Below are 27,791 nucleotides of genomic sequence, written 5' to 3' on the forward strand. Positions count from 1 at the left end.
CGACAATATCATTACCAATTACCTGAATTGATCGATTTCAATTATTTTGGCTTCAACAGAGAATTTTTATTTCCTTATAGGTTTGTTCAAACCGATGCCTACGTAAGGGCTATGACTGAGAAACGAATTGTGATAACTGAATTTGGTACTTTTGGTTATCCTGACCCATGCAAGAACATCTTCTCCAGGTTCTGAAAATACTTTGCTATTATTTAAATAGAAGGGTCATCATGTAGAAATTAATTCTGTTTAATTCAGTCTTTATTGTATGAAATGTGACCTTTTTCAAAAATACTCAGACCGCTAATTAATATTTTACAAGTAAAAAAACATGGAAAAATTGATTATGATACAATACTCCTTACTCCCTCCTTAAAGATTACACACAGGTTTTAGGATTAACATGGATTAACAAAGCACATCTTAATCTGCAATTGTGCAATTAACAACCCAAGTCCCTTTTAAGCATAGAAGATGACTGTGGGCAAATATACTCTCCACTCTGAACCCCAAGTGAATATTTATGGATGTCTCCTCTGTATCCCTCCAGAAGATTGTCACATGGGAGTTTCCAAATTCCACTGCCAAAGAACACTTTAAAATCGTCTCTTCTAATAATGCTTTCCCTTGGTGCTTTGCATTCCGAAATCCAGACCAGGTTTTCCAAATGACATTGTTAAACAAAGCTTCCGCTCTCCACTTTTAACAGAGAATCCAGTCCAGGAGTTAATACTACCCTCCTTTCAGGTTTCCTTTGTCTGAACTGTTCTTGCACAATCTACAAACTCCAGCTAATTTCCATAGTTATTTCAGCAAGTGTTCCAGGCTGCGGTAAAATCCCTCAAACCTGAAAATCACTTCAGATATCTTTCTGGTGTCTAAGCCTTCTTCTCAGTTCCTTACTGAACAGTTCTCTCAGTACCTTTAATCTCATACTTCTTGGAAACTTATCTTCATTTATCTAGTTCCCTTAACGAGCTGCTCTTCAGATCTCGGCACTTGCTTTCTCAACCATTACTCCAGGGTATGGCTTGTCTTCTAGAAAAGCTGAGAGAGATGTTCCTTCTCTAGCCTTCTAAGACAATTGCTTCTAGCAGAGCTGTGAGAATGTTCTTCTCCCTCACTACCCATCTTCAACTACAGTCAAATTGGCTACACTAAAGTTTTTCTACATTACAAGGCCCGAGTTGTTAAGCAACCACTGCTGGTTTATTTATTCTTTATGCTGTAAGCTCTCTAAGCACAATCAAAACATAGTTGGAATTTAACCAACCCCCACACATACATCACCTTTGACAAGCATGAAATTAATGATAGGTTTTAACCTTCCAGGCACAGAAGCATTAAATTAAACCACTTAAAGCTATACCTTATTTCTGATGTTTACCAATACAAATACAAATCTCTTAAAATTACCTTTCTTGTCCTTGATTCCTTGATTCCCTTACCGATAAAAAATCTGTCTAGCTCAGCCTCAAACATACTTAATCACCCAGCTTCTACAGCCCTCTGCCATAAAGAATTCCATAAATTCACTATCTTCTGAGAGAAGAAATTCCTCCACATCTCTATCTTAAATGGACAATCCCTTACTCTGAGATTATGCCTTCTGGTCCTAGACTCTCCCACAAGCGAAACAAGCTCTCAGCATCTACTCTATAAAGCCCCCCCCCCCCCCCCACCCCCACCCAAGAATCCTATATGTCTCAATAAGATCACCTCCCATTTTTCAAAACTCCAATGAATACCGGCCCAACCTACTCAACCTCTCCTCATAAGAAAATTGCTCCATACCCAGGATCAACCTAATTCATCTTCTCTGGACTGTGTCCAATGTCAGTATATATTTTCTTTGATAAGGGGGCCAAAACTGTTCACAGTATTTGTAAGACAAATGCCCTCCACCACACAACATTGTCCCCCCCCAATTATTAAAATCCACAATGAGGCCTTTGACAACATTGACCACTTTCCATATCTTGGGCGCCTACTGTCAACAAGGACCGACATCAGCGACTCAGTTCATAATGCCTTCAATGAGCCAGTGCTGTCTCTGGTCGCCTGAGGAAGGCAGTGTTCGAATACCAGGACCTCAGACCCTGCACCAAGCTCATGGTTTACAGAAGAGTAATGCTATCCGCCTGGCTCCTATGTCATTCAGAGACATGGACTATGGACAACAGGCAGCTCAAAACCCTTGAAGCACCACCAACACTGCCTCCACAGGTTCCTGCAAATCCATTGGTAGGATAGACGCACCAACATCGATGTTCTCATTCAGGCCAACAACCACACCATCGAAGTATTGATCACGCTGGCTGGCCACATTGTCCACATGCTTGAGATACGACTCCCGACATTAGCCTTCTACTTTGAGCTTCAGCTCAGCAAGTGAGCCTAGGCGGGCAAAGCAAACATTTCAAGGACACCCTCAAAGACTCCTTGAAAAAGTGCAACATCCCTCTGACACCTGGGAATCCCTGGCCCAAGACCACCTTCAGTGGAGGAAAAGCATCCCTGAGAACTCATTTTTCGTGTGGAAGCAATTGATCCTCAACTCTGAGGAACTGCCTAAAAAGAAGATAATAGATAGTTATTAACTCAATCATGCAACCGGAGATGCACTCAGACCTACTCTACATCACTGTAGCAATACATGAGCCAATCAACATCCTCGGGGTTATCATTGATCAGAAACTGAACTGGACTAGCCATATTAATACTGTGGCTACCAGGGCAGTCAAAGGCTAGGAATCCTACAGCGAGTAACTCACCTCCTGACCCTCCAAAGCCTGTCCATCAATTACAAGGCATAAGTCAGGAATGTAATGGAATACTCTCCACCTGCCCGGATGAGTGCAGCTCCAACAACACTCTAGAAGCTCGACACCATCCAGGACAAAGCAGCCTGCTTGATTGCTCCCCCTTCCACAAACATTCAAACTCTCCACCACCGACGAACAGTAGCAGCCGTGTGAACCATCTGCAACTGCACTGCAGTATCTCGCCAAGATTCCTTAGACATTACCTTCCAAACCCAAGACCATCTAGAAGGACAAAAGCAGCATATACCTGGGATCCCCACCACCTGGAGATTCCCCTCCAAGTCACTCACCACCCTGATTTGGAAGTATATCGCCGTTCCTTCACTGTCGCTGGGACAAAATCCTTGAACTCCCTTCCTCACAGCACAGTGGGTGCAATGGTTCAAGAAGGCAACTCACCACCAACTTCTGAAGGGCAACTAGGGATGGGCAATAAATGCTGGCCTAACCAGTGACGCCCGCATCCCATAAATGATTTTGTTTGTTAAAAGCCTTACGCGAGAGCAGGAGGCAGTGGCATAGCGGTATTGTTGTTCAACTCGTAATCCACAGACCAAGGGCAAATCTCTGGGGACTTGGATTTGAATTCCACTAGAGCAGATGGTGAAATTTTAATTCAATAGAAATCCGGAATGCAAGTCTAATGAAGACCATGAAACTATTGTCGATCCTCAAAAAGTCCCATCTGGTTACATAATGTCCTTTAGGGAAGGAAATCTGTCGTCCTTACCTGGTCTGGCCTTCATGTGACTCTAGATTCACAGCAATGTGGTTGACTCTTAAATGCCTCAGGGATGGACAATAAATATTGGCCCAGCCAGCGGCGTCCACATCCCATGAACGAATAAACAAAAGGATGGAGCACATCAACCTTCCTCCAGCTGTCCCTTCTCTTCAAGGAGTCAGCGAGGATACCTCGGGAACTCAGGGAGGAGGAGCATCAACCGCACCCAGAGGCATCCACCCAAGAGTCTTCAAGGGTGCCTAGGCGTTCTCAATCCCCTCGACTTGTGACCCCGTCAGCATCAGCTGCTCAGGCCAAGGAAGGTGCACCTGACCCTGAACAGGCGACGCAAATCAGGATGGGACCTTGCAGGCCTCTAACCACCAGAGGGTAGCAGCTGAAGTATCACAGCACACTATCAGCAGGCTGCCTCCACCTCTGCTGCCAATGTTGGGCAAGCAGCTAGAGTAAGAAAAATATAAGAAGTATTGAATGAGCACTGGTAGCACAGGTGTTCAACTATTATGAAGTTTTTACACTCACAAATAAAAGTTATGTTGCACTGTTTGAAAGAAGTCTACTGGATTAATTTGTGTGGCTAGTCATTTTAATGGGTGCAAGCACTCCACCCTTTCCAGGAGGGGCCAAGGATGGGACTTCCTCCCCCGAATGCACGGCTGCACATGGAGACATCGCTCTTTGACAAGGGTGATGGCTGCCATGCACAAGGGGCCTCCCACTCACATTAGTCAGCGAGTGTCCATTGCCCTGAGATTCTATGGAGAAACCTTGTTACAATGGAAAGATTAACATCACGAGTCCTTGCCAGGTAGATCATTTTCCCCGGAAAGATGGAGGTTTACAGTTGAGATGTGGCTACCATTCACCTCAATGCCCCTTGTGGGCATCACTCACCCTCCCTTCTTCCCTAACTCCGCCTGCAGCAGATGGCCAATGGCCAGGAGCTCAGAGTGAATTGCAGCTCTACACATTGCTGGGATCTTGTTGTTGTGAGAACCCTCGGGACCCAACCAGCTGCCATGTGGCCTTCACCAGGTATTGAGGAATAACAAATGAGAAAGCTCTCGTACATTCTCCACATGTTTAGTTGGGTTGCCCAGTTGTGCTCACCTTCAGCTCTGCCCATCTACAGCTGGCTCTCTCTCAGGATGGTGTGTGAGAGCAGCACGGTGGCGCAGTGGTTAGCACTGTTGCCTCATGGTGCCGAGGTCCCAGTTCCGATCCCGGCCCTGGGTCACTGTTCATGTGGAGTTTGTACATTCTCCCCGTGTTTGCCTGGGTTTCACCCCCGCAACCCAAAGATGTGCAGATGTGCTTAATTGGAAAAAATGAATTGGGTACTCTAAGTGTATAAAAAAGAAAAAAAAAGATGGTGCGTGTTTCATTTCAACCTGCCTCCATCACTTCCCCGCCTCCCCCACTAACTTCCCCCCATCAACATCAATTACCGCCTCCCTAATATCACCTGTGAACCTCCTCCCATCATCCCGTACATCCCTTCTCTCCCCGCTGAGCCCACCTCAGCCACGTTTCCTAGGCTTACCCTGATCCTCCCCCAAATCTTCATCATCATCCTTGGTCTCCTCAATGACTTCCAGGATTGGAATTATGCAAGATATACCTGGACCCTTCCACTTCCCCCACTCACAGTCACAGTCCACTCATTTCACCATCGCCCCCAGTTCCCTCCTTGGACTCCAACATCAAATTGCCTGACCCTTTCCTCTGAAGCACCCTGGCCCCACCCCACACTCCCTCCATCTCCCTCTCCCCCTTGCTCTCCCTTTCTCCTGATGTCTTCCTTCATCCCTTCCTTGCCTCCTCATTCCATCCACAACCCAGACATTTTTTCTAATCCACACTCATCCTCCCACTGTCTTTTCATTCATCTCCCTGTACACATCCCCCCCACCCCCCAACGTGCCTTGTGCCAACCCCTGCTTCATCTCCTCTGGACCTCCCCCTCTCATGTCCACTTCCGTTGCGAACTCTAGCGGTACAGCCAGCTTCAACTCCAAGCTTTAGAATTTCTCCCTCGCCAGGTGCTCACCACAAATGTCCAGTCAGGTGACAGACTGGTGTAAATTGCTGCGGGGCAAGGAGGAAAATTTAATGGGGATACATGTTTCTGATCTTTTGGGGTTTTGATGAGCATGCATGAGATGTGAAATGGCTTCCCACTTTTCTTCAGCGAGAAACCTGACCTGCCATGAACATTAAGAGGGGACAATGTTGGCGTGGTTTCAAACATCGGGAATCTGAGTTTTCATTCCCTGACACATCTTTCGCCCCTGCCCACGACAAATCCTGGTGGGAGGGGACGATTCTGCCCAATGGCTTCAATCATTCCAATAATTTGAGGAAATTCCTACTCATCTGATGGCGCATTTAAATATGCATTTCTAGGGCAGCACGGTGGCGCAGTGGGTTAGCCCTGTTGCCTCACGGCGCTTAGGTCCCAGGTTCGATCCCGGCTCTAGGTCACTGTCCGTGTGGAGTTTGCACATTCTCCCTGTGTTTGTGTGGGTTTCGCCCCCACAACCCAAAGATGTGCAGGCTAGGTGGATTGGCCACACTAAACTGCCCCTTAAACTGGAAAAAATTAATTAGGTACTCTAAATTTTTTTTAAAAAATGGATTTCTGGATCTTGCCCAGCGATGGGGTGATCCAGATCACGCCGGGCCTCATGAGTCTGGTAACTCTTGCGAGGTTTTTCGCCCAACGCGAAGGCCAATTTGTCTCTATCCCGGGATTCAACTGCCGCATCCTAACTCAAGTCGGACACGGCGAGATCGTTGAATCAAATCCCAGATGTATTATCCAAATTCAAATTCCACTGGCTCTCTGGATTACTCGAATATTATGCCACCGTCTTCCCCTCCTGTCTTTATAAAAGTTGGATGGAAAAACATTCTCATGAGACCAGGCCTACCATAAACCGCCAGACTGCCTAATTTTTTGCACTAAATGGATGACTGGGCAAAGAACTGTTATCCAGGGATATAAGATATTAACAACCCTGATGCTAGAAGATAACAAGCCTCATGCTAGAAGATAACAAGCCAGATACATTTTCAAACTTGCAAACTGAGATTCAAAATTCTATAGTTGTACTTTCTGTTTCCCTAAAAAGTATTTTTATCTTGGATTTAGTCCCAGTGGTTCTCACTGACGGGCAGACCAGAATTCTCCACAAGTATCAAGATTACCACCTTTACAACAGGATATATCTGAGATAAATAGAGCTTAGTCTATAGAATATTTTCTATCTGCAATGTTTTCCTTTGATCCAGTATTTTTCTTTTACTATTTATTTCTCCGTATTTCAGGTTTTTTTCCTATTTTGAAGGTTTAGAAATCACCGACAATGCTCTAGTAAATGTGTATCCCATTGGAGAAGAATATTATGCCTGCACTGAAACCAACTACATCACAAAGATCGATCCAGAAACACTGGAAACAATACAAAAGGTTAAGTTCTGCATATGATGCATTGTTCAAATTGGATGGCGCAAATAACCATTGTGTTAACAACAAAAGCAATAAGCATAAAATGCTGTTGGCGTACAGATTTTGTCTTGTATAATACTGTAAATGAATTGAACAATGATCTCATAGTTTGAAATGGAATGGTTTTGCTTCACAGGATTTCCATCTGTTGCAGAGGTAAGATAAATAAGCCAATAATTTTTGTTTTATTACTCCATAAAATGAGTGAACTGGTTTATTTAACCTTTGAAATTATGGGTTCAAATCCTGTAGAGATGGATAGAATGAAAAATTTAGTTTTCACCTATCTGGGACAGCCATCTGTGAAATTGCTTGTCTAAGCCTAAAGCAGTTATTAATCTATGTTGATTCATAGTGAAAAGCTGTAGGTTACAAAACAGAGCATGATCTATAATTTTGCTATATTGTTCTTCATGGCACTGCTATTTTCTAATGAGACCCATAGTATTATGCATCCTTTGGAGAAGATTAATTGTTACGCGCATTGCTGTTAAAGAACAAATCATTTCCAGCTGAACTGGTTTGCTGTAAGATTCATCTCAGGTCTTCATGGAAAACATACAGGGGCCTAAATTCAACACTGTTGCTTCTGGCAAACAGACACAATTATACCCAATTTAGTACAACAGGGGCCTGTACTCGCTCTGCCTAGGAGTTTGAGCCAATTCTAAATTGGTTCCACTTTTAATCTTACAATGGGCAGTTCCCTGAGATGAATGTGAAACTGAAATGAGGCTCCTGCACTCATTTCAGCTTCAACTGGTATATCTGAATGTTGAGCTGTCGGATCAGCGGTTTTTAAATGGATTAGTATAGGCTTTAATCAATCCATATTTCTGAAATTTTAATGCCATTATTTGAGCATAAGGACCCTAAAACTTCAGAACAATGGATTAACAAACATGTTTTTAATATTTGCTCTGACTTCTTTCCCATATTTTTAATAATAATCTTCATTATTGTCACAAGTAGGCTTATATTAACACTGCAATGAAGTTACTGTGAAAATCCCCTAGTCGCCACATTCCAGTGCCTGTTCGGGTCCACTGAGGGAGAATTCAGAATGTCCAATTCACCAACAAGCACATCTTTCGGGACTTGTGGGAGGAAACTGGAGGACCCGGAGGAAACCCACACAGACACGGGGAGAATGTGCAAACTCCACACAGACAGTGACCTAAGGCCAGAATTGAACCTGGGTCCCTGGTGTTGTGAAGCAGCAGTGCTAATCACTGTGCTACTGTGCCGCCCCAATAGTTAATGCATGTGTCACTGTTTCTGCTTTCCATTTCATGTAGGTGACATCTTTGTTCACTTGGGGCATTTCTGGTACTTGGTGTTTGATAAGTGATTCCCATTTGTTTTTGTTTTGAACCTACCTCTACAAATCAATTAGAAGATGCAGAATTACTTCTAAACTAAGAACATACTTTAAGAACATCCTAATAATTGAGCAGTACATTTGTTTTAGAACTAAGAACAAAGAAATGTACAGCACAGGACCAGGCCCTTTGGCCCTCCACACCTGTGACGACCATGCTGCCTGTCTAACCTAAAACCTTCTACACCTCTGGGGTCCGTATCCCTCCCTCTATTCCCATCCTATTCATGTATTTGTCAAGACGCCCCTTAAACATCACTATTGTACCTGCTTCCACCACCTCCTCCGGCAGTGAGTTCCAGGCACTACGCACTGTGTAAAAAATACTACCCTTGCACATCTCCTCTAAACTTTGCCCCTCGCACCTTAAACCTATCTCCCAAGTAATTGACTCTTGCACCTGGGAAAAAGCTTCTGACCACTCTGTCCATGCCCCTCATAATTTTGACGACTTCTATCAGCTTACCCCTCAACCTCCATTATTCCAGTGATTCCATCCTCTGCTCTTAGCTAATGCCCTCCGTACCAGGCAACATCCTTTTGTGAGTGTTGATGCACTCTTGTTGTTATATTCTCTTTATTCACTGTTCCAATTTGCTCCCCAAGGGGAGGTGATGGCATAGTGGTATTGTTGCTGGACTAGTGATCCAGAGACACAGTGTAATGCTCTGGGGTCCCAGGTCCCAGGTTCAAATTTTACCATGGCAGATGGTGAAATTTGAATTCAATAAAAATCTGGAATTAAAACTATAATTTTTTTTTAAAAATTTAAAATTTAGAGTATCCAATTCATTTTTTCCAATTAAGGGGCAATTCAGCGTGGCCAATCCACCTACATCTTTAGGTTGTGGGGGCGAAACCCACGCAAACACGGGGAGAATGTGCAAACTCCACACGGACAGTGACCCCGAGCCGGGATCGAACCTGGGACCTCGGCGCCGTGAGGCTGCAGGGCTAACCCACTGCGCCACCGCGCTGCCCCAATTAAAACTATAATGATGACCATGAAACCATTGCCGATTGTCGTAAAAATCCAAGCGGTTTACTAATGTCCTGCAGGGAAGGAAATCTGCTGCCCTTACCTGGTCTAGCCTATATGTGACTCCAGACCCACGCAGCATTGCAGTTGACTCTGAACTGACCCCCACTGAAATGGCCTAACAAGCCACTCAGTTCAAGGGCAATTAGGGATGGGCAGCAAATGCTGGCCCAGACAGCGACACTCACATCCCAAGAATTTATATTTTATTAAAAATTGAGTGACTCCAGAATTCACTTGATGCTATCTCGAATTCAGTGCTGCACTTGTTCTGGAGATTTTTAACATGCCTCTTTTCCACACTGGTTTCATTTATTTACTCTGTTGAACAGTGACATGGTAGAATCCAGGAGAGCTCTGCTTGTTTGGATCATCAACCCAAGTATTCATTCTCATGCAGGAACAGTAGCACCATAATTAACTGAAAGCTGACTTGCTTGTTGTTTGCAGCATAAGAGGAGTAAACCATTCAACTGTTCTGTTAGATCATGGGTTCATCTATACCTCAGCTCCTTTGATTCACATGTCTTGATTCACTAACCTAATAAAAATGTCAGTCTCCGTCTTGAAAATGCCACCATCCACAGTCTTTTGAAATGAGCTCCAGATTTCCAGTACTGTTTATGTGAAAAAGAGCCACTGATTTCACCCTTGAATGCCTTAGCTCTAATTTTAGTTTGTATCCTTCATTTTGTATTTTCCTGACCAAAGGAAATGCTTTTCTGTATCGACCAGATGGAATCCTTTTTATCATTCTAAACACTTCAGTTGGATCAGCATTCAGTTTTCCTGATGGAAGTAATTTAGGCGGGATTTTCCGTGTGCCCTGGCGGTGTGTTTTATGACAGCGGAGGTGGCCTACCATTGTCTTCTGATCCTGTCGCTGTCAACGGGGTTTCCCGTTCTCTGCAGCCCCTGCTGCCAGAACCAGAAGATCTTGCCAGCGAGAACGGTCAGAAAATTCTGACCTTTGTATTTAATCTGTTAATCGATTAGTTTTTTACTGACCCAACAACTTTATGAAGAGGATGTAAGCTTCAGTAATATTGTTTAAATATAGTTTGTCTTTCTTTCCTTTTCTGGACTTTTAACCACTTGGCTGAGAAATGGTTCAGTTTCATGTGTTGTACTTCTGACCAATTTGCTTTTTACATGTTCAGTATTGTGTGAGTAGTTTTTTTCTAGTCACCTAAAGCCTCAAAATCATGACTTTAGGGATGGCTGACTCCAAACTGAAGCGTTTTCCTGGTTTCTAATAAACCACTAAGATTTTGCTGAACCATTATATAAAACACTTGTTAGAGAGTCAACAATTGTACTATGGATTCTGCTCCAGCATAGACAATCCACCACTGAGCGCCCCAACTGACAATCCAAGTGAATTGGCGCACATGCCCAACAAATTTAGTAGCAACAGTTTAATTAGTCTGCACTGGTGTCAGGCTTCATGGGACAGGGGTAGTTCACCAAAATGCCACACAGCTCCAGGCATTCATTCAAATTAATTATGTTATGTTCTTAACTCAATTGCTGCCCCTGATTAAATATGCCATAATGCAGCAACTTCTACCTTACAATTCAGGGTGAGACCATATTGTTCCTCAGATTGGCATTACAAGGGCTGATTGGATTGGGGTAATATATTAGCATGGATAGAGGATTAGTTAATGGGAAGAAATCAGAGAATAATGATACCCAGAGCAGGCTGTAACTAGTGGACTGCCACAGGATCAGTGCTGGGGCCTCAGATACTTGTTACCTATATTAATGAATTGGATGAAGATACCAAGGGTAACATATCAAAGTTTGCTGACAGTACAAAGCTAAACAGTGCAGTGAATTGTGAGGAGGATACAAAGAAACTGCAAAGAGATATAGACAGGTTAGGTAAGTGGGCAATAATGTGGGGAAATGTGAGATTGTTACTTTCAGAGGAAGAATAGAGAAACAGAACAATTTTCAAATGGTGAGAAAGTTCTAAATATTGATGTTCAGGGAGTTTCTGTTTGGGGTATGCTTGTACAAGAAACACAGGAAATTAGCATGCAGGTATAGTAGGCATTTAGGGAGGAAAATAGCATGTTGCTTTTTATTGCAAGGAGGCTGAAGTAAGGAAGTCTTACTACGGTTGTATAGGGCTTGGGGAGGCCACATTTAGAGCACTGTGTGCTCCTTTACTTGGAAATACTTGTAGTGTAGTGAAAGTTCAGTAGTTTGATTCTTGGGATGAGGGTTGGGGGTCACCTGGGGAGTTGGGTGGGTGGATTCCCTCTTGGGGGTGGGAGAAGTGGGGGGCTTTGGTGTCTACTAACTCGTGCTGTCCGGTGTAGGGCATTCACTTTTTTCCAGCACTGGAGGCCAGTCCTCCTGATCACACTCCCCGAGCTCACAGCTGCCGCCACCTCATCCCAGGCAGCACTGGCTGCCTTGTAGCCGACTCTCCAGGATCCTCAGGGGAACAGGACATCCATCCAGGTCTCCACGGTGTCCAGCAGCCGCCTCAGATCTGTATCCCCGAATCTTGGGGCTGGTCTCTGATGTGTTGGGTATACCGGGTCTGCGAGGACTGTGTTTACTGCAGCAGTGAGAGAGACTTCCAACACTTGAAGAAATGCAACTCGATTTTATTGAACTCTTAACTATCATACATACTTTAACTGTGGGTTGACACTATGCTGACTTGACTGGAGACCTGAGGCTAACCTGACCAGGCTATCTTACTACCACATGGTGTATGTTCTAGTTGCTGCTCACGGGCTCTGACTGTCTCAGAGGCTGCATCCCAAGAGAGCGGGAAAACTAGTGCCCACTGGTTATATAGTGGTTGTGTCCTGTCCGGTGATTGGCTGCTGTGTTCTGTGTGTTCACTGGTCATTCTTTGTGTCACTCACTGTCTGTCTGTGCACCATCATATACTTGTGTGTATATTATGACATCTCCCCCCGTTTTTTTTTTGCTTATTTAAAAAAATGTGGTAGGTGAATAAATAGTCAGTGTGTGTGTGTACAGGAGCCTGACTATATACAAAGTATGTTAACATATTCACATGGGAAGGTGTCTAGTGCAGATAGAGGGCAGATAAGAAATTAGGAAGAAAAAATATGTACAGGTGTGTAAAAAGATCACAAGGTAATGCAACATTCAGTCTATAAATTCAGTCTCTGTGGCGGGCGACGAGTTCTGGTTGACCGCCTCAAGGGTAGGTCAGGGGCCGCCTGCACTTGAACGGGTGGAACTGCCTCCAATGTAGAGGTCGGTAAAAGAACTGGCAGATCGGTGGCTTCGTGGAAGGGTGCGTCCTGAGGAACCAGCATGCGAGGCGGGACACCACGTTCAGGTGGCGGGCGTGGAAGCAGCCGCAGTGCCCGCCTATTACGCCGAAGAAAGGAGCCATCATGCATGAGAACGAGGAACGATCTCGGGGCCACTTGCTTAACCCCCACAGCCGTGGCAGACCAGCCACCGTCAGGTAGCTGAACACGAACTCGGTCAGCAGGAGCCAGAGCAGGGAGATCTGTGGCGTGGGCGTCGTACGCTGGCTTGCATTGAGCCCAAGACTGTTGCATCCTCTGCAGGACCGGAAAATTGTCAAGGTCTGGGATGTGGATAGCCGGCACCGTCGTCTGTAGTGTGCGGTTCATCAGCAGTTGTGCTGGGGACAAGCCAGCGGACAGAGGAGTCACCCTGTAGGCTAACAGCGCCAGGTTAAAATCCGAACCCGAGTCAGCAGCTTTGCACAACAGTCATTTAATAATGTGGACCCCCTTTTCAGCCTTCCCATTCGACTGGGGGTAGTGGGGGCTTGAAGTGACGTGCGTAAAATTGTACAACCGGGCAAAATTCGTCCACTCCTGGCTGAAGAAACAAGGACCATTATCAGTCATAACTGTAAGTGGAATGCCATGATGGGCAAAAGTCTCTTTGCATGCCTTGATGACGTTGCTGATGTGAGGGCAGTCAGTCTGACCACCTCGGGGTAGTTGGAAAAGTAGTCCACGAGGAGGAAGTAGTCTCGGCCTTTTGCATGAAAGAGGTCAATACCAACTTTGGACCATGGGGAGGACACCAGTTCATGCAGCTATAGAGTCTCTTTGGGCTGAGCCGGTTGGAACCTTTGACACGTTGGGCAATTGAGGACCGTGTTGGCGATATCCTGACTGATGCCTGGCCAATATACTGCCTCCCGGGCTCGACGCCGACACTTTTCGACCCCCAGGTGACCCTCGTGCATTTGGCCGAGGACCATCTCTCGCATGCTCTGTGGGATTACTATCCTGTTCAGCTTCATTAATGTGCCTTCCACTACCGCTAGATCATCCTTAACATTATAAAACTGGGGGCACTGCCCCTTTTTCCAACCATCCGTAAGATGTCGCATTATCCGCTGGAGTAAAGGATCTCTGGCCGTCTCCTGATGAATTTGCACAACCCTTTCATCAGTGGCCGGAAAGTTGGATGCACAAAACTTCACCTGAGCATCTATCTGACAAAGTCCAACTGCTCACACGGCGCGGTGATGGATCTAGAGAGTGCATCGGCCACAATGAGCTCTTTGCCTGGGATGTAGATGAGGTCAAAATCGTAGCGGCGGAGTTTGAGGAGGATACGTTGTAGCTGTGGCGTCATATCATTGAGGTCTTTTTGGATGATGTGAACCAATGGCCTGTGGTCTGTCTCGACCGTGAATTTGGGGAGTCCATACACGCAATCATGGAATTTGTCAATCCCTGTGAGGAGGCCCAGGCATTCTTTATCAATCTGAGCGTATCGTTGCTCAGTAGGTGTCATGGCTCCAGAGGCATATGCGACTGGGACCCAGGAGAAGGATTCGTCCCGCTGGAGGAGTACTGCCCCAATGCCAGCCTGGTTCGCGTCGGTGGAGATCTTCGTCTCTTTGGCGGAGTCGAAAAACGCCAGTACCGGGGCCTTGGTGAGTTTCGCCCTGATCTTACGCCACTCTTGCTCATGAGCGGGGAGCCACTGGAAGTCCGTAGTTTTTTTGACAAGATTGCAGAGAGCTGTGGTGAGTGATGCAAAGTTGAGGATAAACTTCTCAAGGAAATTGACCATCCCTAGGAAGCGGACGACCGCTTTCTTGTCCTCCGGGGACTTCATGGCATTGATCACCAACACCTTGTCTGCATCTGGCTGCACACTGAACTGCGAAATATGATCGCCAAGGAACTTTATTTCTGCTTGACCGAACAAGCATTTGGCTCTATTGAGTCGGAGGCCATGCTCGTGGATCCTGTGGAACACTCGCTTGCGATGTGCTCCTGAGGAGTTGTGGACCAGATAATAATGTCATCGACGTACATTCGCACCCCCTCGATGTCCTCCATCATTTGCTCCATTATGCGGTGGAACACCTCCGAGGCGGAGATGATGCCAAAGGGCATCCGGTTGTAACAGTAGCGACCGAACGGGGTGTTAAATGTGCGCAACTTTCGACTGGACGCGTCCAGCTGTATTTGCCAAAACCCCTTGGAGGCATCCAGCTTCGTGAAATACTTGGCGTGAGCCATTTCACTGATGAGCTCTTCTCGTTTAGGTACCGGGTAGTGTTCCCTCATGATGTTATGGTTCAAATCTTTGGGGTCTATACAAATGCAAAGTTCCCTAGACGTTCTTTTGACACAGACCATGGAGCTAACCCAGTCCGTGGGTTCAGTGACCTTAGAAATGACGCCCTGGTCCTGGAGGTCTTACAGCTGCTGCTTGAGGCGGTCCTTAAGGGGTGCCGGCACCCAATGCGGTGCATGAACCACAGGTGGTGGCATTCGGCTTCAGCAGTATCTTGTATCAGTAAGGTAGTGTACCCATACCTTTGAAGACACTGTGGTATTGTGTTATGCTGTCATCTAATTGGGCTTGGAAGTTGACATCTGGCGAGGCCATTGCTTCTGCGGACGACATGGTGTGAACCCGCTGGGAGAGGTGAGTGCACAAAAGGTGTGGCAGGAGTGCCTTTAGTCACGAAGTGCTGATTGGAACAGAGTGCATCTGAGTTCGGGTGAGTGGCTGTGTTTTTGTTGGTGTTCGGGTTTATCCTTGAGGTTCTATAAAAAAAATAAAAAAATAAAAATATTTAAATTAATTAACTAGTTGAATATGGCTGGACAGGTGATGTGCTGTTGCTGTATGATAATGGAACTGGTGGATCCCATTGAGACCGTCAGTGATCACATCTGCAGCAAGTGTTGGCTGCTCGAGGAACTTTGGCTCAGAATTGATGAGCTGGAGACCGAGCTGCACACACTGCGGCACATCAGGGAGGGGGGACATTACCTGGACGCTTTGTTTCAGGAGGCAGTCACACCCGGTAGAATAAATACTGTTAATTCGGTCAGTGGTCAGGGACAGAGTGGTGTGACTGCAAGAGAGGCAGGTAGGGGGATCCTGAGTTTAGGAGTTAAGGAGCCTCAGCCCTTGACCTTGTTCAACAGGTATCAGGTACTTGCTCCCTGTGTGGATGAGGAAGAGGGCTGTAGGGAGGATGCGTTGACTGACCACTGCACCGTGGTACAGGAAGCCATTCAAGAGGGGGGAGCAAAAAGACAAGTGGTAGTTGTAGGGGATTCTATAATTAGGGGGATTGATGGCATCCTTTGTAAGCCAGATCGAGAGTCCCGCATGGTATGTTGCCTGCCCGGTGCCAGGGTGAGGGACATCTCTGATCGGCTTGAAAGGATTTTGGAGAGGGAGGGGGAGGATCCAGTTGTTGTGGTCCACGTTGGGACTAACAACATAGGTAAGACTAGGAAAGAGGACCTGTTTGGGGATTATCAAACACTAGGGACTAAATTAAAGAACAGGTCCTCCAGGGTTATAATCTCTGGATTACTACCCGAGCCACGTGCCAATTGGCATAGGGTTGAGAAAATTAGAGAAGTTAACACGTGGCTAAAGGAGTGGTGCGGGAAAGAGGGATTCCATTTCATGGGGCATTGGCATCAGTACTGGGGCAGGAGGGACCTGTACCGTTGGGACGGTCTTCACCTGAACCATTCTGGGACCAGTGTTCGAGCGAATAGGATAAATAGGTTGGTCACAAGGACTTTAAACTAGCAAGTTGGGGGGAAGGGAAATGTAAAGCTATGGACAGTATAATGGTTAATGGCGATCAAAGCAGCAGGTTACGTGACAGGTTATTATGTAGAGATATGGGTTCAAAGACAAGGAAAATTAGGAGAAAGGGTAAGAGGAAAAATAAATTGCGAAAAGTTACTGATCAAGGTGTTAGGATTCATAACAAAGACATAAAAAAAGCATAAGTGTACTTTACCTGAATGCTCGTAGTATACGAAATAAGATAAATGAGTTGATGGCACAAATCATCGTGAATGACTATGATTTAGTGGCCATTACTGAAACATGGTTAAAAGATGTTCACGACTGGGAGTTAAATATCCAAGGGTATCAGACTATACGAAAGGATAGAATGGACGGTAAGGGCGGTGGTGTAGCTTTGTTGTTTAAGGATGGCATCCGGGCAATAGTAAGGGATGATATTGGTGCTATGGAAGACAAGGTTGAATCAATTTGGGTGGAAATCAGGAATAGTAAGGTGAAAAGGTCACTGATAGGAGTAGTCTATATGCCACCAAATAGTAACAGGATGGTAGGGCAGGCAATATGCAAAGAAATAACGGATGTATGTAGAAATGGTACAGCGGTTATCATGGGAGATTTTAATCTGCATATCGATTGGTTTAACCAGGTTGGTAAAGGCAGCCTTGAGGAGGAGTTTATAGAATGTGCCCGGGATAATTTCCTGGAACAGTATGTAATGGAACCTACAAGGGAACAAGCGGTCCTAGATCTGGTCCTGTGTAATGAGGCAGGATTGATTAATGATCTCAGAGTTCGGGATCCTCTTGGAAGGAGCGACCACAATATGGTGGAATTTAAAATACAGTTGGAGGATGACAAGGTAAAATCAAACACTAGTGTTTTGTGCTTAAACAAAGGCGATTACAATGGGATGAGAGAAGAACTAGCTAAGGTAGACTGGGAGCAAAGACTTCATGGTGACGCAGTTGAGGAACAGTGGAGAACCTTCCGAGCGATCTTTCACAGTGTTCAGAAAAGGTTCATACCGACAAAAAAGAAAGACGGTAGAAAGGGGAAAAATCGACCGTGGATATCTAAGGAGGTGAGGGAGAGTATCAAATTGAAGGAAAAAACATACAAAGTGGCAAATATTAGTGGGAGACTAGAGGACTGGGAAGTCTTTAGGGGACAAGCTACTAAAAAAGCCATAAAGAAGAGTAAGGTAGACTATGAAAGTAAACTGGCTCAGAACATAAAAGCAGATAGTAAAAGCTTCTACAAATCTATAAGACAAAAACGAGTGGCTAAGGTAAATATTGGTCCTTTGGAAGATGAGAAGGGAGATTTAATAATAGGAGACGGGGAAATGGCTGAGGAGCTGAACAGGTTTTTTGGGTCAGTCTTCACAGTGGAGGACACAAATAACATGCCAGTGACTGATGGAAATAAGGATATGATAGGTGAGGACCTTGAGATGATTGTAATCACTAAGGAGGCAGTATTGGGCAAGCTAATGGGGTTAAAGGTAGACAAGACTCCTGGCCCTGATGGGATGCATCCCAGAGTGTTAAAAGAGATGGCTAGGGAAACTGTAAACGCACTAGTGATAATTTATCAAAATTCACGAGACTCTGGGGTGGTCCCAGAGGATTGGAAAGTAGCAAACGTGACACCACTGTTTAAAAAAGCAGGTCGGCAGAAAGCGGGTAATTATAGGCAGGTAAGCTTAACTTCGGTTGTAGGGAAAATGCTGGAATCTATCATTAAGGAGGAAATAGCGGGGCACCTGGAGGGAAATTGTCCCATTGGGCAGGCGCAGCATGGGTTCACAAAGGGTAGGTCGTGTCTGACTAATTTGGTCGAATTTTTTGAGGACGTTACCAGTGCAGTAGATAACGGGGAGCCAATGGATGTGGTATATCTGGATTTCCAGAAAGCTTTTGACAAGGTGCCACACAAAAGGTTGCTGCATAAACTCAAGATGCATGGCATTGAGGGTAAAGTGGTAGCATGGGTAGAGGATTGGTTAACTAACAGAAAGCAGAGAGTGGGGATAAATGGGTGTTTCTCTGGTTGGCAACCTGTAACTAGTGGGGTCCCTCAAGGATCAGTGTTGGGCCCGCAGTTGTTCACAATTTACATAGACGATTTGGAGTTGGGGACCAAGTGCAATGTGTCAAAGTTTGCAGACGACACTAAGATGAGTGGTAAAGCAAAAAGTGCAGAGGATACCGGAAGTCTGCAGAAGGATTTGGATAGGTTAGGTGAATGGGCTAGGGTCTGGCAGATGGAATTCAATGTTGCCAAGTGTGAGGCTATCCATTTTGGGAGGAATAACAGCAGAATGGATTATTATTTAAACGGTAAGATGTTAAAACATGCTGCTGTGCAGAGGGACCTGAGTGTGCTGGTGCACGAGTCGCAAAAAGTTGGTGTGCAGGTGCAACAGGTGATTAAGAAGGCTAATCGAGTTTTGTCTTTCATTGCTAGAGGGATGGAGTTCAAGACTAGTGAGGTTATGCTGCAATTGCATAGGGTGTTGGTGAGGCCGCATCTGGAGTATTGTGTTCAGTTTTGGTCTCCTTACCTGAGAAAGGACATATTGGCACTGGAGGGAGTGCAGAGGAGATTCACTAGGTTGATCTCAGAGTTGAGGGGATTAGATTATGACGAGAGGTTGAGTAGACTGGGACTGTACTCATTGGAGTTTAGAAGGATCTTATTGAGACATATAAAATTATGAAGGGAATAGATAGGATAGATGCGGGCAGGTTGTTTCCACTGGTCGGGGAAAGCAGAACTAGGGGGCATAGCCTCAAAATAAGGGGAGGTAGATTTAGGACGGAGTGTAGGAGGAACTTCTTCACTCAAAGGGTTGTGAATCTTTGGAATTCCTTGCCCAGTGAAGCAGTTGACGCTCCTTCTTTAAACGTTTTTAAGAAAAAGATAGATGCCTTTCTAAAGAATAAAGGGATTCGGGGATATGGTGTACGTGCCGGAGAGTGGAGCTGAGTCCACAAAGATCAGCCATGATCTCATTAAATGGCGGAGCAGGCTCGAGGGGCCAGATGGCCTACTCCTGTTCCTAGTTCTTATGTTCTTATGCACAAGATTCAGGATTTTGCAGGCCCGAGCACCGAGCAGGGAAGCTCTGTTGGCTCCTACAATTTCAAAACGCAGGGTTGCTTGTGAAGAACGATGGGATACCGCAAGCTGGCATGAGCCACTGGCAGCAATGGCATTGCCATTGTAGTCGAGGAACTTGCAGGCCGGTGGAAGAATGCTTGGCTTGACGCGGATGGTGTTGTTGACCGTAAGGATGGCACACCACTCGTCGTCCGGATCAATGCTCATCACTGGGAGTTGTTTCACCTTCTTCACTGAAAACATTGTATGCTTGGTGATGATGCCCACCCGGAATGGGGATGTGAGGCCCTCGGTGTCGGAATCTGGAACCATGTCGGAGTCAGAGTCTGCAATGGGTTGCTGTACTGACCGGACGTTCCTGCGCTGCGACGGGGATCGCTGTGTATTGGGCAGTTGAGCAGATCTGCACAGGGCTGCATAGTGGCCAAGCTTGCCACTCTGGAGACAGCGTCGAGATTTCGTGGGACATTGCCGCTTTAAATGAGCGGAGCCACAGTTGTTGCATGTCATAGCGCCGACGCCAGGATGCTCCGTGTGCCACCGTGCATGCGCGGTGCGGTCGAACGATGTGCGCACCTGCGCAGTTCGGTCGTTGGCCTCGCCGTCCGCTTGGCCGGGAAAAGCGCGCAAAATGGCTGCCCTCATCCAGACTCAGGCCGCATCGTTTTATAATGATTGCAACATTTGAAATTGTAATTGATAAAAACAAAATGTCTGCAAATATTCAGTACATGCTTGGTGAGTTTTTTCTTTTGCAGTTTCTGGATTTTTATTTACATTGTAAAGTTAATAGTGGCCTTAAATTTCCAGCGTTCACACTCTTGAGACAATGGAAAAGTATCTTACAAAATTTATCAAGTTGAAGAGAAGGTGCTTGTGAACTAAATATCTCATTATACATTAAGAAATCAGGATTTGTACAACCAGCTGGTTGAAATTTTAGTCTGCATTTTGTGACGTAATTTTATTTTGATGCAGGTGGATCTTTGCAAGTATTGTGTAATCAACGGTGCGACTGCCCATCCTCACATTGAGCGCGATGGAACTGTCTATAATATCGGCAATTGCTTTGGGAAGAGATTTTCTTTTGCTTACAATATTATCAAAATACCCCCACTGCAGTCAGGTATATATTGTACATGTTTTCTTAAAACTAATCCAACCTCTAGATATCGGTCAAAATCTTAGTGCTGGAGAGTCGAAGATGGGGCAGGTGTACATGATTGACTCATCATTGCAGTGATTGCACTGCAGTTTTCCAGCAGGAGTTGAAAACCATGATGAATGTTCAAACAAATCACTCCTGTCAATAGACGATATGGATATTTTTTTCCCGGTATTGAAACGGACATGTTATCCTTTTGACTGTTTATACAGTCAGGGCAAGCAAGCTCCTCATTAGCCAGATGGTCACAATTGCTTTAAATAAAAGTAAATAGTTAATCAAAAACTTTAGTAAAATCTTCTTCAGTTCTGTATTAATTCCAGTTCCTGGCATTACTGCTGGAAAGTTTAGCTCATGCTTTTAAAGTATCTCTTTTTCCCTCAGTGAGAGATCCACTGTGACTAAAAATGCAAATATTAAAACCCAGAACAACGATACTTAGTTTCCAGGTTCCTAATATCAAGGTCTTTGTCTTTCCACAACTACACGGTTTTCTGCCTGCTAACTACTTTTTATGGATTCTGAAAGGTACTGGCCACACATGGTTGCCAATCAGAACTGTACCTTCTCTTTAATGAACAGCCTCCCCGTAACAGCCTCCCCGAACAGGCGCCGGAATGTGGCGACTAGGGGCTTTTCACAGTAACTTCATTTGAAGCCTACTTGTGACAATAAGCGATCTTCATTTTTTCATTTCAGATGCAGTGAGGCTTACCTATCATGAGAAAGAAATATTTAATTCACCTCATTTATTTGCAAGCTGGTTTGAAGCTTCAGAAACTAAAGTATATTTGTCTCATAACAATCTCCATTCCCTAATCACTGATCTCATAGAATCATAGAATTTACAGTGCAGAAGGAGGCCATTCGGCCCATCAAGTCTGCACTGGCCCTTGGAAAGAGCACCCTACCCAAGCCCACACCTCCACCCTATCCCAGTCACCCAGTGACCTCACCCAACTTTTGTTTTGGATACTACGGGCAATTTAGCATGGTCAATCCACCTAACCTGCACATCTTTGGACTGTGGGAGGAAACCAGAGCACCCGGAGGAAACCCACGCACACACGGGGAGGATGTGCAGACTCCGCACAGACAGTGACCCAAGCCGGGAACCGAGCCTGTCATATCCATGTCATCACTAAGAATGTTTATTTCTACTTCCATAATACCCACTGACTCTGCCCCTGCCTCCTTTCATCTAATCATAGAATTTACAGTGCAGAAGGAGGCCATTCGGCCCATTGAGTCTGCACCAGCTCTTGGAAAGAGCACCCTACCCAAGATCTACACCTCCACCCTATCCCCATAACCCAGTAACCCCACCCTACACAAAGGGCAATTTTGGACACTATGGGCAATTTAGCATGGCCAATCCACCTAACCCGCACATCTTTGGACTGTGGGAGGAAACTGGAGCACCCGGAGGAAACCCACGCACACACGGGGAGGATGTGCAGACTCCGCACAGACAGTGACCCAAGCCGGAATCGAACCTGGGACCCTGGAGCTGTGAAGCATTTGTGCTATCCACAATGCTACCGTGCTGCCCATGTTCAAACCTTCATCTATGTTTTTGTTACCTCTGGATTTACCTCTGATAGAATGTTGTACATTGACTTAGTTGCTGCGGAGGCATCATAGAATCATAGAATTTACAGTGCAGAATCGGCCCATCGAGTTTGCACCGGCCAATGACAAGAGCACCCTACTTAAGCCCACATCTTGACCCTATTCCCGTAACCCAGGAACATCTTCTGGACACTAAGGGCAATTTAGCATAGGCAATCCCCCTTAACTGCACATCTTTGAACTGTGGGAGGAAACGGGAGCACCCGGAGGAAACCCACGCAGTCATGGGGAGAAAGTGCAAACTCCACACAGTCACCCAAGCCGGGAATCAAACCTGGGACCCTGGGCTGTGATGCAACGGTGCTAACCACTGTGCAGCCATCTTGTGTGAATATGATCGGGACTTGCAGTTTGATCTTTAGGAAGGATAATCTGTGAATCAGTCTTGCATAGCATTCTAGAAGCTATTTACACAACGGGATCTCTTGATTTCTGTCAGCAGATTATGCAAATCTAAAATGAAATATTCAAGATAGATGGTGTTCAGTTTTTTCAACCATCTGACAGGTTTCATGCCCAATTTATTGGCGCCATCTCAAGAATTATCATATTTTTGGGTAGCTGCTTATTTTTACAAATACTTTGATTTCATTAAAATTTCTTATCAAGAAGGTGATCCACAATGAGCATAGTAGATCTGATAGGATCAAATATCTAGCCTGTACAAATGCTCAAATTTTAAGTAAAACTTTTCATACTTCATGATTCTTCTGCAACCCAACATTAAACTGTTTATAATTACAGATAGTCAAGACCCAATGAAGAAAACTGAAGTGGTTGTGCAGTTTCCATGTAGTGACAGATTTAAGCCATCCTATGTTCACAGGTTTGTATTGACTTTTTGATTATGTTGTGAGTAATCCTAGATGATTTTTGAAAACAAGAGTGCTAACCAGCAGCTAATTCAGTAAAATTATATGATAACGCAAACTTTGGGGAAGTGTAGTTTTATGGTAGATTTGGAAGCAAATAGATGGGATAAATTTGATCCTTATTCTTCCTGAGCTGAAAAAGGAAATAATTAGGAAGTTTGCTGTTGATGACAATTAGCCATTTCCAGCAAAGTGCATGGGTGATTGGTGAGTACAGGTTTGGGCTCGGTGATGTTGGGTGGGTACAGGATTGGGGTGATGTTGGGTGAGTACAGGATTGGGGTGATGTTGGGTGAGTACAGGATTGGGGTGATGTTGGGTGAGTACAGGATTGGGGTGATGTTGGGTGGGTACAGGATTGGGCCCGGTGATGCTGGGTGAGTACAGGATTGGGGTGATGTTGGGTGAGTACAGGATTGGGGTGACGTTGGGTGAGTACAAGATTGGGCTCAGAGATGTTGGGTGAGTACAGGATTGGGCTCGGTGATGTTGGGTGAGTACAGGATTGGGGTGATGTTGGGTGAGTACAGGATTGGGGTGATGTTGGGTGAGTACAGGATTCGGGTGATGTTGGGTGAGTACAGGATTGGGGTGATGTTGGGTGAGTACAGGATTGGGGTGATGTTGGGTGAGTACAGGATTGGGGTGATGTTGGGTGAGTACAGGATTCGGGTGATGTTGGGTGAGTACAGGATTGGAGTGATGTTGGGTGAGTACAGGATTGGTATCGGTGATGTTGAGTGAGTACAGGATTAGGGTGACGTTGGGTGAGTACAGGATTGGACTCGGTGATGTTGGGTGAGTACAGGATTGGGGTGATGTTGGGTGAGTACAGGATTGGGGTGATGTTGGGTGAGTACAGGATTGGGGTGATGTTGGGTGAATTCAGGATTGGGGTGATGTTGGGTGAGTACAGGATTGGGATGATGTTGGGTGAGTACAGAATTGGGGTGATGTTGGGTGAGTTCAGGATTGGGGTAATGTTGGGTGAGTACAAGATTGGGGTGATGTTGGGTGAGTACAGGATTGGGATGATGTTGGGTGAGTACAGAATTGGGGTGATGTTGGGTGAGTACAGGATTGGGGTAATGTTGGGTGAGTACAGGATTGGGATGATGTTGGGTGAGTACAGGATTGGGGTGATGTTGGGTGAGTACAGGATTGGGGTGATGTTGGGTGAGCACAGGATTGGGGTGATGTTGGGTGAGTACAGGATTGGGGTGATCTCGGGTGAGTACAGGATTGGGGAGATGTTGGGTGAGTACAGGATTGGACTCTGTGATGTTGGGTGAGTACAGGATTGGGGTGATGTTGGGTGAGTACAGGATTAGACTCAGTGATGTTGGGTGAGTACAGGATTGGGGTGATGTTGGGTGAATACAGGATTGGGGTGATGTTGGGTGAGTACAGGATTGTGGTGATGTTGGGTGAGTACAGGATTGGGGTGATGTTGGGTGAGTACAGGATTGGGGTGATGTTGGGTGAGTACAGGATTGGACTCGGAGATGTTGGGTGAGTACAGGATTGGACTCGGTGATGTTGGGTGAATACAGGATTGGGGTGATTTTGGGTGAGTACAGGATTGGGGTGATGTTGGGTGAATACAGGATTGGGGTGATGTTGGGTGAGTACAGGATTGGGGTGATGTTGGGTGAGTACAGGATTGGACTCGGTGATGTTGGGTGAGTACAGGATTGGGGTGATGTTGTGTGAGTACACGATTGGGGTGATGTTGGGCGAGTACTGGATTGGGGTGATTTTGGGTGAGTACAGGATTGGGGTGATGTTGGGTGAGTACAGGATTGGACTCGGTGAGGTTGGGTGAGTACAGAATTGGGGTGTTGTTGGGTGAGTACAGGATTGGGGTGATGTTGGGTGAATACAGGATTGGGCTGATGTTGGGTGAGTACAGGATTGGACTCGGTGATGTTGGGTGAGTACAGGATTGGACTCGGTGATGTTGGGTGAGTACAGGATTGGGGTAATTTTGGGTGAATACAGGATTGGGGTGATGTTGGGTGAATACAGGATTGGGGTGATGTTGGGTGAATACAGGATTGAGGTGATGTTGGGTGAGTACAGGATTGGGGTGATGTTGGGTGAGTACAGGATTGGGGTGATGTTGGGTGAGTACAGGATTGGACTCGGAGATGTTGGGTGAGTACAGGATTGGACTCGGTGATGTTGGGTGCGTACAGGATTGGGGTGATGTTGGGTGAGTACAGGATTGGGGTGATGTTGGGTGAGTACAGGATTGGGCTCGGTCATGTTGGGTGAATACAGGATTGGGGTGATTTTGGGTGAGTACAGGATTGGGGTGATGTTGGGTGAATACAGGATTGGGGTGATGTTGGGTGAGTACAGGATTGGGGTGATGTTGGGTGAGTACAGGATTGGACTCGGTGATGTTGGGTGAGTACAGGATTGGGGTGATGTTGGGTGAGTACAGGATTGGGGTGATGTTGGGCGAGTACTGGATTGGGGTGATGTTGGGTGAGTACAGGATTGGGGTGATGTTGGGTGAGTACAGGATTGGGGTGATGTTGGGTGAGTACAGGATTGGACTCGGTGATGTTGGGTGAGTACAGAATTGGGGTGTTGTTGGGTGAGTACAGGATTGGGGTGATGTTGGGTGAATACAGGATTGGGCTGATGTTGGGTGAGTACAGGATTGGACTCGGTGATGTTGGGTGAGTACAGGATTGGACTCGGTGATGTTGGGTGAGTACAGGATTGGGGTAATTTTGGGTGAATACAGGATTGGGGTGATGTTGGGTGAGTACAGGGTTGGGGTGAAGTTGGGTGAGTACAGGATTGGGGTAATGTTGGGTGAGTACAGGATTGGGGTGATGTTGGGTGAGTATAGGATTGGGGTGATCTTGGGTGAGTACAGGATTGGGGTGATGTTGGGTGATTACAGGATTGGACTCGTTGATGTTGGCTGAGTACAGGATTGGGGTGTTGTTGGGTGTGTACAGGATTGGAATCGGTGATGTTGGGTGAATACAGGATTGGACTCAGTGATGTTGGGTGAGTTCAGGATTGGGGTAATGTTGGGTGAGTACAAGATTGGGGTGATGTTGGGTGAGTACAGGATTGGGATGATGTTGGGTGAGTACAGAATTGGGGTGATGTTGGGTGAGTACAGGATTGGGGTAATGTTGGGTGAGTACAGGATTGGGGTGATGTTGTGTGAGTACAGGATTGGGGTGATGTTGGGTGAGTACAGGATTGGGGTGATGTTGGGTGAGTACTGGATTGGGGTGATGTTGGGTGAGTACAGGATTGGGGTGATCTCGGGTGAGTACAGGATTGGGGTGATGTTGGGTGAGTACAGGATTGGACTCTGTGATGTTGGGTGAGTACAGGATTGGGGTGATGTTGGGTGAGTACAGAATTAGACTCAGTGATGTTGGGTGAGTACAGGATTGGGGTGATGTTGGGTGAATACAGGATTGGGCTCAGTGATGTTGGGTGAGCACAGGATTGGGGTGATGTTGGGTGAGTACAGGATTGGGGTGATGTTGGGTGAGTACAGGATTGGGGTGATGTAGGGTGAATACAGGATTGTGGTGATGTTGGGTGAGTACAGGATTTGACTCGGTGATGTTGGGTGATTACAGGATTGGACTCGGTGATGTTGGGTGAGTACAGAATTGGGGTGATGTTGGGTGAGTACAGGATTGGGGTGATGTTGGGTGAGTACAGGATTGGGGTGATGTTGGGTGAGTACAGGATTGGGGTGATGTTGGGTGAGTACAGGATTGGACTCGGTGATGTTGGGTGAGTACAGGATTGGGGTGATGTTGGGTGAGTACAGGATTGGGGTGATGTTGGGTGAGTACAGGATTGGGGTGATGTTGGGTGATTACAGGATTGGATTCGGTGATTTTGGGTGAGTACAGGCTTGGGGTGATGTTGGGTGAGTACAGGATTGGGGTGATGTTGGGTGAGTACAGGATTGGGGTGATGTTGGGTGAGTACAGGATTGGGGTGATGTTGGGTGATTACAGGATTGGATTCGGTGATTTTGGGTGAGTACAGGCTTGGGGTGATGTTGGGTGAGTACAGGATTGGGGTGATGTTGGGTGAGTACAGGATTGGACTCGGTGATGTTGGGTGAGTACAGGATTGGGGTGATGTTGGGTGAGTACAGGATTGGGGTGATGTTGGGTGAGTACAGGATTGGGGTGATGTTGGGTGATTACAGGATTGGATTCGGTGATTTTGGGTGAGTACAGGCTTGGGGTGATGTTAAGTGAGTACAGGATTGGGCTCGGTGATGTTGGGTGATTACAGCATTGGATTCGGTGATGTTGGGTGAGTATGGGTTCGGGCTCGGTGATGTTAAGTGAGTACAGGATTGGGCTCGATGATTTTTATATTTTTCCTATTCTCCTCTGGTTATAAAGTGTTGATGC

The 27,791-nt window shown here is 46.0% G+C and overlaps 1 protein-coding gene across 2 annotated transcripts in view; it reads left to right on the plus strand.

Annotated features, from left to right (window-relative positions):
- LOC140426379 (retinoid isomerohydrolase-like) overlaps nt 1-27,791 on the plus strand; it is a 66,683-nt gene that overhangs the window by 13,262 nt on the left and 25,630 nt on the right. The window contains exons 4-7 of one of the 2 annotated variants that reach the window (XM_072511064.1): nt 81-188; nt 6,901-7,042; nt 20,680-20,827; nt 23,243-23,324. In XM_072511064.1, coding sequence (XP_072367165.1) covers nt 81-188; nt 6,901-7,042; nt 20,680-20,827; nt 23,243-23,324 — 480 coding nt within the window. The remainder of the gene's footprint in view (nt 1-80; nt 189-6,900; nt 7,043-20,679; nt 20,828-23,242; nt 23,325-27,791) is intronic. The other variant, XR_011948194.1, reaches the window with a different exon arrangement.

The sequence above is a fragment of the Scyliorhinus torazame genome, chromosome 7 (assembly GCF_047496885.1).
Source record: "Scyliorhinus torazame isolate Kashiwa2021f chromosome 7, sScyTor2.1, whole genome shotgun sequence".
Classification (NCBI taxonomy): domain Eukaryota; kingdom Metazoa; phylum Chordata; class Chondrichthyes; order Carcharhiniformes; family Scyliorhinidae; genus Scyliorhinus; species Scyliorhinus torazame.